This window comes from Manis pentadactyla, chromosome 17, assembly GCF_030020395.1.
Source record: "Manis pentadactyla isolate mManPen7 chromosome 17, mManPen7.hap1, whole genome shotgun sequence".
Classification (NCBI taxonomy): domain Eukaryota; kingdom Metazoa; phylum Chordata; class Mammalia; order Pholidota; family Manidae; genus Manis; species Manis pentadactyla.
The window spans coordinates 64,314,148-64,326,954 of NC_080035.1; the positions used below are offsets into that span (position 1 = coordinate 64,314,148).

At 49.2% G+C, this 12,807-nt stretch overlaps 1 protein-coding gene across 1 annotated transcript in view; it reads left to right on the plus strand.

The window, feature by feature from the left end:
- Positions 1 to 12,807, plus strand: part of COL4A2 (collagen type IV alpha 2 chain) — a 157,857-nt gene that overhangs the window by 99,379 nt on the left and 45,671 nt on the right. The window contains exons 7-16 of the mRNA XM_036893619.2: positions 945 to 1,061; positions 2,569 to 2,640; positions 3,002 to 3,037; positions 3,141 to 3,203; positions 4,840 to 4,875; positions 7,254 to 7,295; positions 8,948 to 9,046; positions 10,693 to 10,728; positions 11,279 to 11,329; positions 12,271 to 12,315. Coding sequence (XP_036749514.2) covers positions 945 to 1,061; positions 2,569 to 2,640; positions 3,002 to 3,037; positions 3,141 to 3,203; positions 4,840 to 4,875; positions 7,254 to 7,295; positions 8,948 to 9,046; positions 10,693 to 10,728; positions 11,279 to 11,329; positions 12,271 to 12,315 — 597 coding nt within the window. The remainder of the gene's footprint in view (positions 1 to 944; positions 1,062 to 2,568; positions 2,641 to 3,001; positions 3,038 to 3,140; positions 3,204 to 4,839; positions 4,876 to 7,253; positions 7,296 to 8,947; positions 9,047 to 10,692; positions 10,729 to 11,278; positions 11,330 to 12,270; positions 12,316 to 12,807) is intronic.

Genomic DNA, 12,807 nt, shown 5'->3' on the forward strand with positions numbered 1-12,807 from the left:
GAAAAATCTGCTTTTCTCATCATGTTTCTTCGCATAATTCAGGGTACAGGCACTCCATGTAGGATTTGTTCAGTTACCTTGAAATTTTCCAGATTTCTCAAGGTAAATCTAAAAGACATCCTAATGGCCTCAAAAATCACTCTGGAATATATGTTTGGTCTATTGTCAACAAAATCAAAATTTTAAAGAAATTATACAGGAAGAAGGCATACATCTAAACATCTGTCATGTAAAGAAGTAACGAAACAGGCTGCGGTCTCGTAGTACTTAACGTGCAGGTCCCTAACGCAGTTCCTGGTGTCTCCCGACCCCAGACGCACGCCGTTGAGGTGGCCACAGACCGAGCCCGACTCTCCGGGTGTTGGGAGGACAGGTGATCACATCGCCTTCCCTCTCCCACCAGACGTCTCAGAACATCTGCCTTGCTTTCTGTTTGTGTCTGAAATCTATAAACAAGATTAGGAAATCCGCTCTGCATACGGCCAAGCCCCTGGACATCCCACAGGAGATCTCGGGCCTGTTTGGGATGTCGCTCTGCCAAACTCACCGTCTGAAATCCAGTTGGGCACAACAGATAAGGGCTTCCTTGTGCCTGAGAGGAAGCCTGCTGCCGCTAGAACGTTTCCTCCAGTGTTTAATTCTGCCCTCACCCGTCGCTGCTGAAGCCTGTCTCCCCACACCCAGTGCAGCAGGGCAGGAGAACCCCAAGCCGTGCTCTTCTTCCCGGAGCCCACGGGAGCAGCTGCGTCCTGCGGCCTTTCTCCCCCCGAGACCGTGCCCCGCGCCCTTGGAGACCTGATCTTTCCCTCATTCATGTGTCCCTCTGGAGTTGTCAGTTCCTAGGGACATGTCTGATGAGAAACTACTTAAAGCTGTTTCATCACACAGTTCCATGAGATTGGAACCTAGAGGCTGGAAAACTCACTCACTTTTCTCTTTCCCAGGGACATCCTGGGCAGGGTGGCCCCAGAGGACCTCCTGGCCACGACGGCTGCAATGGGACCACAGGAGACTCTGGCCACGTGGGACCCCACGGGCCTGAAGGGCGGCGCGGCCCTCCCGTGAGTATGGTGTCAGCACCTGCTGGCCGGGCTTAGCTCGGGAAGCCGACGGCTGGCGCTTGCCGGTGGACACGCCGAAGCGACGCTGTCGCCTGAGCGCTCTCGCGGGCCTCGTCAGAGGCCCAGGCCAGGACCCCTTCGGAAAGCTGTCTTGGGAAACGTTCAGAGGAGCGGGTTCCTGCTGCGCCCTGGGCAGTGAGGGTGGCCGGGCATACGCTACGCCCCTCGTGACCTGCAGAAAACGCGCTCCCCTCTCCTTGGACGGTGGTCGGGACGAAGCGCCTCTCCCCGCGGATGTGCGATTGCACATATCTCGGGATGATTTTCCTGGATTCCAGTAACTTCTTTTTTTTTCCATATTCTTGAAATGTTAATAGACAGTAATTGGTTTGGTTTATATTCACTCCTCCTGCCTCCCAATTGGCTCTGCATTTTTTCCTACGTTCCATTTCAAGTGACAGTGAGTGACAGCGTTGCAGCTAAACTGCCGCCGTAAAGCGTACGGCAGGGTAACCTCCTCTGTTAGTCACCCACCTTGTTAGATTCTGAAGTTCTTTATGACATCAAAGAACGACATTCTCCAGCATGCCTAATGGAGGCGCTTATGTTTCTAGTGGAAAGAATATTGTATATTATTTGATGGGAAAAAATGTTAACTGCTAATTTCACAGTTTCATTTAGTTTTCAGGGTCTTTGCAGAGAATCTTGAAATAATTTTTGGTGCTATATTGCTACCCTCTTACCACCAAAATAGTGCAAATTCAGGATTATGTTAACATTTTATTTGGTAAAACTTTTTATTTAAAAAAGTATTTTTCAGATGGGGGGAAAAGTAATCACGAACACCCTTCCAGTGCTCCCCCGAAGCTAACGGACTTCTTACCGTATTGGTAGCTCTGACTTCCAGTTCTCTTTCTTTGGCTGTTTCTTTTTTATTTGGTTCAACCCTTCCGTAAGCTACATCATTTTCTAGCCTATGCTAATATCATAACTTTCATTATCCAGAAGCATACCCATTACCTTAATACTGATTTTATGTATCGGTATTAAAAGACATTTATACGTATCTGTGTATACACACACGGCATCTATTTCACACAATTCCAGTTTTAAAGAATGACCTGGTTTGCCTCCCACAAGGTGCTTCAGAATATATGTGTTCATATCTTTGGTACCCAAATGGCAAAGAAAACACAAAACAGTATTATTATAAGAAAAATAACCTGTTGGTATATAGGATTCGTTTACTGAGCATTCATGTAGGTTTCGAAAATAATTTAAATCCTATAAAGCATTTGCACTTTCACTCTGAAGAAAGATACTGTTGGATAAATACGAAAGTAAAGTCTCATCTGTGTGGTCGAATGCCATGATTGGTGTTCAGAATAACCTGAATAAGCTGTAAGAACAACTGGACGTTGCCATAAAAGTCAGTATTTAATCCTCCACATTTTCCTGGCTGCACAGAACGTTCACAGCCCCTTGTCTCTCCACCATGTGCTTGTAGGGGCCCGAAGGACCCAAGGGGCAGAAAGGCGAACCTTATGCACTGTCCAGCGAGGACCGTGACAAGTTCCGGGTAAGACTTCCGGAGACAGATCTACGACTGAGCGATCCTGTGCCCGCTCCTGATTCACAAAGCTGACCTCCAAGGGAACCCTGAGTGGGGAGAATGAGGGGATGGGGGTGCACGGGAGGGTGGAATAACCCCAAGTCAAGACCGAGCATCCAGTCCCCCTTCGGGGTGTCTTCAACTTATATCTAATCGTGGGTGTGTCCCTTTCCCAAGTCCACCACATCCCAGACATTAGGGAATCAACACCACTGTGTCTTCCTGGTGCTGATATGATTTATATACTTGTTTCCAATGTCGCAAAAATGTTATGAAATCCAAAGATGCTTAAAACCTAGAACTCTTAAAATTATTTCTTCTCAACTAGGGTGAACCTGGAGAGCCTGGATTGGTCGGCTTCCAGGTAAGTATTGTTTTCACTGGAGAATATTCCAAGCTAGACTTTAAGGACTTAGGACTCCAAATACCAGTCTCTCTCTGAACACCCCTCTCTCCTCTGTCCTTAGGGGCCTCCTGGCCACCCCGGGCCTATCGGGCAGATGGGCCCTGTTGGAGCTCCAGGAAGACCGGTAGGTACGAGGTGCACCTGCTCCCGCTGGGCGCTGCCCAGGCTTCCTCTAGAGGCTCAGCTTCTGCAGCCTGTGGGGCCTCACGCCACAGCGATGACCCCGTGGTCACTATAGACGGTGTCAGGCCAAGCAGGTCATCACTTGCATGCATTTTGCTGCTATTATGGTTGAGGAATGAGGACTCAAAACGTGTGGTGACCGAATCACTGCCAACCACGTTGGATTTTGGCTGGGTGCAGGCTGGGTGTGCTTCTGGTCACGCACGTGTCTCTCGGCGGCGTACCCAGCCAGCTGGCAAGGAGCCTGTCATCCCCGGGCAGAGCAGAGCAAAGTCCAGTGAGCGCGCAAGGAGGAAATGGGCTCTGGGTCGGCACGGTGAGCTGGGGACATCGGGCAAAATGGCCCTCGTATCCCACCTGAGTGGTGCTCTGCAGATGCTCCTGCCCCTGCACATCCCGACAAGGGGGCTGGCCACAGGGAGGGGAAGGAGGCAAGGAGACAGCCGTGGTCCTCGGCCACCTCCCCAGGGACAAGGGCCAGGAGACGACTGGCTACTGCGTGGCCTGACTCACACCCCACGTGTCTTAGTAGCCAGACAGAGGCCCTGAATTACAAAAGGAGAGGTTTGGCTGCAGGTGAGAGACCTTCTCACAGAAAACCATTGCTCAAAGCTGAGGTAGATGTCAAGGGGGGGCATGTTTTCAGCTCCTTGACAAAGAGGGAGGAGCTGTGTTTTGGGGAAACCTCGGTCACTGCAACCACTGGGGGTGCAAGCACTCAAAAATCACCTCCGGACTGGAGTTGAGGGTAGAGCTCCGTTTTGTCACTACAAAGCAAGCTTCCCGGTGCTGTGAACGTCATGTTTGCCTGTGGCCCTCTGGTTATGAGAGATCTGGCCAAATGGGATGAAACGAGGGTTCTGTGAGGAGAGTGTCCGCTCTCCTGCTGCACACTGCTGTCAGCTCACTGCACACGCACCACACGGCTTGGGTTTTCATTCTTTAAATATGCAGGTCAGGAAACTCAACTCTCATCCCACAGGTGGTACCTGCTGTGTCTCTAGCTGATCCGACAGGTTCAGAGGGGCCACTAGAATCACCCACAAGCCTCACCCGGCCACAGCTTTGCATGAAACACTGATCATTCTCTCGCATTTTAACAACCTCGTGCTACGTGTGGTGTTGACCCCAGACGCTTCACAGAGAGATGCATGCTGGTATTTGCTGACAGACTTCCAACCCTGCAGTTGGCCCATAGATTAATTCTGGGTGAACATTTGCTGGCCCACCAGCCAAAACTGCTAGACAGTGAGTGCCCTACAGGGAGTCAGGAGAAATGGCCTCTACAGTGACAGGGTCTGGGACCTTGCAAAGGTCCAGAACATGAACAGGACACGGGTGAAGTCAAATGTCCAAACTCAGAAAAGCAAACCCAAAACAGCTGTACAGGGACAGCGGCAAATTCCAGGAACTGGGCCTGACCCCAGTCCCCGGCCAGCCCTTCCTCCCTCCCTCCTCTGTGCACACTGCTTGGGGTTCTAAATATGCAGGGAAAGCCTTTGCAGAGCTTTCTAGCAGATGGCATCAGAGTCCTAGGACAAAGGAAACCACTCACAAATGTCTCTGTGTTTGTGCAGGGCCCGCCTGGACCCCCTGGACCAAAAGGACAGCCAGTAAGTTGGTTCGTGGGTGCAGCACAGTCACATTTCTGTGCATCTTTCTTGACCACAGAACTATTTGGTTAACAACTATGTGGTGTTTATTGCATGACGAGAAGCATTTTGTAGGCTTTTAAGACTTAATGTCATAAACTGCAAGGATATACCCAGTGGTGCCCCCGGAGTAGTCGGCGCGGTGCATAAGTGGACTTGCTGAATGGTCTGTTGTTTGTGAATCATGTAACCTTGCTGTTGTAGGACAATGAAATCAATGAATGTTTTCTCAGAAGCATAGGTTTAGGGACAGTTCGTGTTTATGCAAATGCGTCAGTTTAGCAGAGTTGGCAAAATGTAGCCCTGCTTGTATAGGTGAGCCGACAGCACTCTTCTTAGCTGGGCGCAGGCAGCTTCCGCAGGAGCATTATGTCAGCCTCAAGGGATGTAGCCAGTGATGTCTGAGTCAGGCTGGAGCCCAAAATGCTCCTGTTCCCATCAGAGAATTATTATATTGGCTGGAGCACAACAGAGCAGGCGGCTTATTGGAACTCGGAGGCAGAACTAGGGTTCGGTATGACCTGGGAAAGGTGAATAAATGTCCAAGACAGTAGGGATTGGCAAGGGAAGTCTTTGATCCAGGCTCAACATGAGTCAGGAATCCTGGGCTACTGTTACCAGCATTTAAGGACCATTCCGTGACTGAGCGTAGCCGAGAGCATCTCCCAGCATGCACATTCCCACGTGTGCCCCACGGAAATCCCATCTCTGTGACCTCCTGGGGCCCTCAGCTGCCCCCTCCCCCGTCCCCGGCTCCCACCACCTCTGACACGGCTTCCGGCTGGGGCTGGAGCTCGTTAAGGCAGCTGCTCCGCCACTGGGCTCCCCACTGTCTCAAAGCCCCAAGCAGGGTGGGAACGTCCCAGAGCCAAGAGAGGCGGATGTAGGACCAGGCAGCTAAGGTCGCCTCAGGTCCCCACTTGGCTGCAACACAAACAGCCGTCACCGTCCGCCAAGTCACTTCCTGGTGACCTGGACAACCAGCTCCCGAGGCAGAGAGACCACAGGGGCCGGGCACATCACACACCAATCTAGCCTAGCTGAGCTTCTGTGCTTTGATTTCAGCTCCCAGCCAGGTGGGAAAGAAGCAAAAAAGCAAAAATTAGTTAAAGGCTTTGTTTTTATTTTCAGAGCATGTCTGGGCATTGGAAGGGGGTGGACAGTATGCTGCAGAGAAAGATCAGATAGGGCCCTGCTTGGTGCTCCACTGCATTGGGGCTGTGACGCCGTGGGAAAGGAGCAGAGTTGTTTGGAGGTCAAAGAAAACAGTCCTGTTTCTCTATTGTGTGTAAATTTGTACCATGGCTTTTCACGTGTGCTTGTGTTAGACAGCAGGGCCTCGTCGATTCCTCACCCACAGCACCTCCACTCCGGACACTATCAAATACATTCAAGTTGCTGGCCCCGTAAGCTTTGGCTCTTAAGCAAAAAGGAAAATCAAAAGGTTGGATAAACCCAAAGAATCACCATCACCTGAAATTATTGAAAGGGCAAGAAAGGTTTACATGAAATTAGGGTTACCTTTCCAAAATGAAAAAAGGTTGAGGCAGAAGAAAGAAAGAATCATGATCTTCGAGTATGGGGTTCTGGGAAAACAGCTACTTTCCGAGTGTGGGACCCACAACCCCAGGAATTGCCCTGAGACTCGAACCTGCAGAGACAGCACACTGACAGGTCAGGAAGAGCTGGCGTCAGGTCTGAGCTCTGCCGCCCCAGGTAGGACAGGCTCCCATCTGTGACGTCCGGACTCAGCGCATGGTGCAGGCCCTGGAGTGTCACAGCCCAGGGCAGCAGGTGCACAATGAACAATACCGTCCAGTTTCTGGCCATCAGGATGCTTGAATAAGAGAATGTATCTCAGAAAGCAAGCTCCCAAGGGGGACAGACTAATTGCTGTTAGTCCACTACTCTTGAGGTTTCGCTTAGAGGATAAAATACACATTTCTTAAAATTTCTTAAGAGCGCATCTGTATTAAAGGAACAGCATGCATTTTCTGAACCCCAGAATTCTCATCATTTAGGCTTAATCCCAGTGGATGCTCACTGTAACTGCCACGTGCTGCAACTGACACATCATCTCAGTTTTCTCCTGTTTATATTATGGGATATCTGGGCTCAAGTAGTTATTACCTAGTTTATAGGCAGACCTAGCAAAAGAAAATACATTCATTTTCTTTTTATGTCAGTTTCTGGGAAGTGAAGCCTGAATTTCTTGTTAAGATATTTGCTCAGTAATGCAGCACATAGGTAAAGATTGGGTTTCTTTTTCTAAAAAAATCATTTTATTTGATGGTGATTGTCGACCTTTAATAACTTACGAAAACCACTTCTCTTTTCAGGGCAACAGAGGACTTGGCTTTTATGGGGAAAAGGGCGAGAAGGTAAAGGAGACATAATGGTTAAAGCGGGGCCTGTGGTGCTCGGCAGTTAGGAGATAAACTGTGTTAATGACCACTTTTTTGAGGTGCTCTGCACCAGACCATTTGCACAAGAAATAATCACTGCCAAATGTCAGGCTCTGAAACATGCCCCAGGGACAGTCAGGGGTCAGTAAGACAGTAAAAGCAAGCCATCTGGGTCAGCCCTGGACCCCTGAGGTGGACATAACTCCGGCGTCTTCAGTGCCCAGTAAGGAAAAGGCAGTTCGCTGAAGTGTCTCCTGACGCCAGGATCCAGAGGTGACGGGGGCGACTGAAGCCAGAAACACAGGCAAACAGGAGCCGGCTCTGGCTGGGTTCAGAGGCGGGAGCACACACCGTGTGGGCTTTGCAAGTCCCTGCAGTCGTAGGAGAAGCTCAACATGGCACCCATACCCAGCAAGCAGACGTCACCAGCACATGCCCTCATGTCCACCACAAAACCTGTGTGCCCCCTGCAAATTAGACACTTTCATTTTGTTTTGCATTGTGCTTTTGGATTGAATGGCACATGGAATGGCGTCCAGTACTGCTCAGCTCTGAAAGGGAAGACCGCTCTTTGTGCTAATACCACAGAAAACAATTACAGAAGAAAAATGTTGAAAGTTCTCAATACATAAATATTTAAACTCCTGTGCAATGAAATATAACAAAATAGGAAGATAATAACATAAGAAGAGCAATCTGGGAATAAATCATCGGCAGAAGGGAGAATAGTCACATTAGGTAGAATGGAAATGAAATTAATGTCTGATCTCCATAGAGTTTATTCAGATATTAATTTAACACATCAAGACCTTGACAGGTGAAGGGAGAGGAATGGTTGTACGTATTTTTTAGATATTAACAGATGCTCACCTGTACTGTGGAGTACCACTTGCTACAGTTGATATATCGTCTTAATTGGCTCCTGTCCATATTATGTGATATCTGGGCTCAAATCAGTGTGACAGAGCATATGTGTGGAAATAGCGAAATAAACAGAGTATTTTTCTGCACCAGTTATTCCTGGGAAGTGGAACCATTGTATTTTGCCAGGATCGATGCCCAGTAGCATGCAGAGCAACAGGCCCCACCATCTGCACATCACTTAGAGAGTGGTCCTTGCTAATGAGAAAAAATGCAAACTACAGCAATCTTGAGATACCATATTCATCCAAGATGCTGCCTCATAATATATAGCATACTTAGCTGGTGAAACGGTGTGAACTGGAGCAGTCTTGCATTTCCTGGGCAGTTCTTATATCTTGGTATTAGTCTTAGAAAGCAGTAGAGTAATACATATCAAGACATTCAGCCGTAACGGCATTTAGCCCTCAGACCTCATCACGTCCTTTTGTGGATACTCATCATAAGCAGATAATTCCACAGAAGCACATGCAGCCCCAAATTGTGAGCAACCTAAACAGCTTTTGTGACTAAATTCTAAATCACTAGTGCAAGTAGGATACAAATAGTTTTACGTAATGACCACTTTATTTTATAAGATGATTATAACGTTACAAAATTGGTGTATGTGTGATATGTAATACGCAAAGTTTAAAACAGTTTGTGGTGGGATTCAAGCTTGGTGTCTTTTCAACATAAAGACTATTTACTTTTGCTAAACCACTCAGGGTGACATGGGACAGCCAGGACCCAACGGGATTCCGCTAGACACCCATTATGCCGGCACAGGACCCACAAGCGAAATATTCCGTCCGGATCAATATAAGGTAATGAGGCTTCGGCAAAACGGACAGTATTCTCAGTTGAACTATGAAAAGGAGAAGAAAGGTAACTTTCTTTGAGCTTGTTAAACAATCACATCCAAAGTGGAGGAGCTCTCACCACTAAATTAGCAGATTATGCATGACAGCCCTTCTCTCAGTCACAGGCTGCACCCGTCTATCATCTTAAAAAATTGCAGTGGATTTGAAACATGAGAATCCATTAGAAAAATTTCAAATCTGTCCTAAGTACTCAAATCTCCAGTGTAGACAGAGGTCGACAGAACATAATGCAAAGCCAGGATGTGGACCTCCCTGAGCAAAATGTTTTATTTATAAGGCAAAATAAACCTCCTTTTAGTCTTTGCTGGAGCATCGCTGTGGACGTTTGTGGATCAAAGTCAGTTTTCTGACTCTTACAATTTCTATTAATATTTTGCTTGACTAAAAGCACACTGGAGTCTAAATAAAAATAACACCCTGCTTTCCACTGCCTGGCTCAGATGGGTGGTTAACCTTCCTAAGCCTTGTCCCAAGTGAGGGTGGCAGCCCCGACCTGGTGGAGGTGACGACCACGGTAGGAACAGCCCGCACAGGTTGGGCATGGACACTGCGTGGGAACCAGAATAAAACCCCCAAACGTGGACTTCCCCCTCTCCAGAATCTGTTGAACGGGGCCTGGGCACTCAGTCATGAGTGGAAGAGGGCAGGCTGCCTTGGGGAAGAAGCCAGTCCGGGCCGGGCCACCACCGCCGGTGATGAGCCAGCTGACCCTGGTAGAAGTGGCTTGGGAAGCTGGGGCAAAGCAGACCACCAGGGAAGGGGTGTCCGAAGGCAAGGCTATATGTGCTGGCTGAGTTAGAGCAGGATGTCCCAGACACACAGTGGGGAGGGGTCCCCACCAAGTCATCAGTGTGGGGTCCAGGCGGACGCTCGCTCCTGGCGGTGACCTGACCGTCAGCCAGTTTCAGGATGGGAGCCAAGGAGGGCATGGGGCCAGAGCTTGGTCCATCCCTGCTGAGATGCTCAAGCTTCCAAATCCAATTTCCTTCTTCTTCTGTAACCCAGAGGGGGTAGGTCTGGGGCCAGCCTGCAGGGTGCACTGTCTGACTGCAGGAACCCCGGCTGCTGCCTTCGCAGTAGGCAGAGAAGGACCCTGCCAGTTACTACGTTTCTCTCACCATTTCAGACCAAGAGAAGTAGGATAAATAGATCGTATCAGATTGACATTGCTTTGCAAAGCCACTCTTCCTGGGGTTTTAATAGGTTGCAAGTGTGCCTTTTCTTCAGGACTTTCCTAAAAAATTTTATGCAAATGAATATTATCATTAGGGACCATTCCATGGGTATGTACTCCCTCCACAGGATACTAATAAGTGCTTGCACCTGTGGGTGATGACCGACCCCTCACAGAGAGAAGACAGCCTCGCAATCATATGCAAAATGAGACATGATTTAATTTATATTGTGAAAATCCAGAACTATCACAGTTTTTCCCTTGAATTTTGAAGCTGCAAAGTATAGGAAAGAGTCTTTTGTTACAATTCATTTATAGTCATTGTAGTTTTTATTAAATATTTGTCACCTCATATCATGCTAAGTATGCTGTTCTCGGATTAATGAGCATTTCTCACTTCTCATTTTTGTCGCAGGGTGAAAAAGGGAGTGAGGGGGAGCCAGGAAGAAAGGTAAGCTGAACAAACATCAACAGCATTTCTCCTATTGGGCCCCGAATCTTTGCTACCGTGGCAGCAAGGCCTGTGCGGGGCTGTGACAACCCACAGACTCGGTTCCGACCCATTGGTCTCCAGCAAGAAACTATTATCGTTTATTTTCATGCTTCTTTTCAGAAAATCATTTTAGAATGTCATCCTTTTTTGCATAATAAACACCCAACTAATCAATATTTGCTAAAAATTCTTCAAAAAAGACACCGCAGGGGCAGGCTTGCTGATGGCCTCTGTCGTCCCAGGCGTGGCTGCACACTCACTCGCCCTCTGGGGCATCTCTGTCACTCCTGCCCCTGAGGCCCCTCAGTCGTCACTGACTGCGTGCCAAGCACAGGTGGTGTCCTGGACAGGTGGTAGTCCAGGCTGGCTGGCAGACTGGGTGAACCACCTTTTTGCTGGGCTGGGAGACAGAACCACAGAGGCAGGCCAGCCACAGTGGGGGCGCCAGGAGAAAGCCCGCACAGGCGAAGCAGGGAGCGCCCTCCCTCAGGCCTCTGTTCTCTCCTAGGGCATTTCCTTGAAGGGAGAAGAAGGAATCGTGGGCTTTTCAGGACCCCGGGTAAGCCATGCATTCTCTACCTTGCAGCTTGGTTCTGTTTCTTTGGTTTTTAAGTAGACTTTGTTGTTCAGAGCAGTTTTAGGTTCACAGAAAAGTTAAGCCGAGTACAGAGATTTCTTGCACACACCCTGCCTCTCCTGGCACACACATCCCCACGGTCAGCTCCTCGCAGAGTGACCCCCTGGCTGGGCCAGAGGTGCCTACCTGACTGACGCACCCCCAACACCCCGTCACTGTGGTTTTATAACTATGCTCCTGCATTTGGAGAAGGAAGGAGCGGACACACACACCTCTGTTTGAATTCAGCTAATTAGTCTGCGGTAATTAGCCTACAAATGTAGGCTGTCTCCAGCACAAGGAGCCCTAAGACATGTCCCAGATGGGGCAGAGGGCAGCAGGGCATGTCTCCTCCCAGAAGGGGCAGCCAGCAGCAGCTCCTGTGCCCCAGGCAGACCCTCTTCAGGGCAGGGCCCGGGCTCGCACCTGCCCCTGCTGCATCCCTCCACAGCCAGATCTTGGTCACCTGGCCAAACCGAGCCCCAGGCCAGCAGGGAAGTGCGGCCAGAGCCATGGGCCAGAAGGAAGATAATGTGGCCTTGTGGTTACTACCTGGCACCACTACCACTGAAAAGACATGTTACCGTCTCCAAGAATCAGAACCAAGACTAGTAAGAACCTTGGCGTGAGGGGCTTTTCCTTTATGATTTTTACCATATCATCGTCAGGGACTGCTCCCTATTTCTTCAAGTGGCAGATGTGATACATCATATGAAAGTTAAAATGATCCATTTCCTTTAGGAAATTAAAGGAGTCTCCAGCTGCTTTGATGTATTCACAGGAGAGTACCTTCCCTCGTCTAAGTCAGGTGCCCAGTAACGTTCTCTGGAAACCTTACTGCCTATTCTGAGCTGTTACCGATTCTGTTTTCTGTTCAAACCCAGGGCGCTCCTGGCTTCGATGGCGAAAAAGGTTCACCAGGACAAAAAGTAAGTTTGATGCAGGAAGTCCAAGCTGCTCCAGGCCTAAAACATCTCACAAAGGTCAAATATGAAGACAGTCATGTCCCAGAAAAAAACATTTAAAACCCTGCATTGGTGGTAGTATGAATAATCCTTGTCAGACTGTTCGCAGTGCAGACGTCAGGCCATTCGCCTTTCTCCTTGTTTTTGCAAACCAGGCCCTTGGTTCTTCCCCCCGGGGCCCCCGCCATCCAGCCCCTGCTTCCTGCACACCCCTGTCGACACCCTTCTTTGGCATCATTAGGGGGTTTGTCGACGTGGTGACCCACGGCTGTTCTGCTGCTTCTTTGACCACCCGTGCACCTTGGAGATAGTTCTGTTAACAAGCTGCATGAACGGCGTTGGCTGGCACCCCCACCCCCCGATTTCCACTGTTCCTCACCACCTTACGGCTGACATCATGGCGCATACAGCTGGGGGCCCACGGGCTCATATTCCCGTAATTCAGTCCTAGATGCT